This window comes from Sinocyclocheilus grahami, unplaced genomic scaffold, assembly GCF_001515645.1.
Source record: "Sinocyclocheilus grahami isolate Dianchi unplaced genomic scaffold, SAMN03320097.WGS_v1.1 scaffold2315.1, whole genome shotgun sequence".
Classification (NCBI taxonomy): domain Eukaryota; kingdom Metazoa; phylum Chordata; class Actinopteri; order Cypriniformes; family Cyprinidae; genus Sinocyclocheilus; species Sinocyclocheilus grahami.
Window position 1 is genome coordinate 31,796 of NW_015507494.1, and position 1,367 is coordinate 33,162.

Here is a 1,367-nt window from a genome sequence, read left to right on the forward strand (position 1 = left end):
AAAAAAAAATGGCTAGTGTTAAAGGGGTGGAGGGACTGACTGCAGGAGCCGTGGAAGCAGCTGTGTCAGTGGCTTCCTGTGGGTAGCGTCCAGGCCCTCTACAGAGGAAAAGCCTGACATGTGACCTTTAGAAACCTCAGCCAGACAAAGAGCCTGTTCAAGCTCCCATTCCATTTACATGCGCATCAACATTCAAACTGTCGTCTTTTGAAACGCATGATCTGCATCATCCAAAACAGATTAGGCTCTTTTGAAACGCTAAGGATATAATCAAAAAACAAAATGCAAAGAAATGTATCTGTAAAGTGCCAAATATGTGGGAAATGGCAAAAGAGTTGCATCAGAAGCTGCATATACATTGCATACATTAATACCATTTAATATTGCACAGCATTAAATAGATGTACCCTAGATTACAGCTGCAAAAATAATGTTATGAAATTGTTTTAATAGTGACATATTAAACATAACATGATGAATGAATACATTGTGTAGTTTTTGAAAACTGCTTTGTTGTTCTGGTTTCTACTATATTAGACTACATTTTATTTTATTTTTATTTGTCATATCATATTCTTGATAGTCTATTAATATTATTCCTGTTGCACTGTAGAACGAGAAACTAGGTAGAAGCATTTCACTGCAATACATCACATGCAATGTGTGAGACAAAAACCTTTAACGTTCAAATAAAACATTTTTAAATGATGAAATAAAAACACCACAAATGGTCCAGAGAAAAATATATCTTATTTTCTTGAATCCACTTATGAGCTCCAATAATGCTGTTGTAAATAATCACTGCCAAAGCTGAATTACACCACAACAAAAACAAGGAACAAGTAATTTGATACTTCCTTCTGCGACCTTGTGGTAAATTATTTGAAGTGCACCAATGGTAATATGGTTGTATTTATGTCACCTTTTCCTATCTCTAGGTGTCCTAGTTGAGAATGGATGATATCCAAGTAGTTGAGTCTAAGCCTCTCATCGCAGACAGGGATTTGCAAGTATGTAAAAACACTATATTTGTTAATATTTATGTATGGCAATATAGTGAACAAATATTGTGGTAACTTACACTGTTTTTCCCTCTATTCTAGGGGCTAAAAGAGGCTGTCCAGCAGTTGGTGATTAAGGCAAGCATTTCATGTTTTTTGAATTCATTCAAAAATCTAAGAGGTCATTCTTTGCTGACACCATGGCATTACAACAGTACTGATACAGTACAGATTCGCATCCAACAGGCCTCTCGTGCTGATCCTCACACAGATTAAAGTCCTGAAGTTTGCAGGTCATGTGTTTAATAAGAGTGCTCAGCCTCTAGACCAATGACGTGGGCTGCTGAGGGATACACTGGCCATCTG

The 1,367-nt window shown here is 36.8% G+C and overlaps 2 protein-coding genes across 2 annotated transcripts in view; both read left to right on the forward strand.

Moving 5' to 3' along the window:
• Positions 1-1,367, forward strand: part of LOC107574717 (protein NDRG3-like) — a 6,013-nt gene that overhangs the window by 2,540 nt on the left and 2,106 nt on the right. Inside the window, exons 2-3 of the mRNA XM_016261166.1 lie at positions 939-1,010; positions 1,104-1,139. Of these exons, the coding sequence (XP_016116652.1) occupies positions 954-1,010; positions 1,104-1,139 (93 nt within the window). The 5' untranslated portion in view covers positions 939-953. The remainder of the gene's footprint in view (positions 1-938; positions 1,011-1,103; positions 1,140-1,367) is intronic.
• Positions 1-1,367, forward strand: part of LOC107574713 (protein NDRG1-like) — a 7,567-nt gene that overhangs the window by 1,238 nt on the left and 4,962 nt on the right. The window lies entirely within an intron of this gene.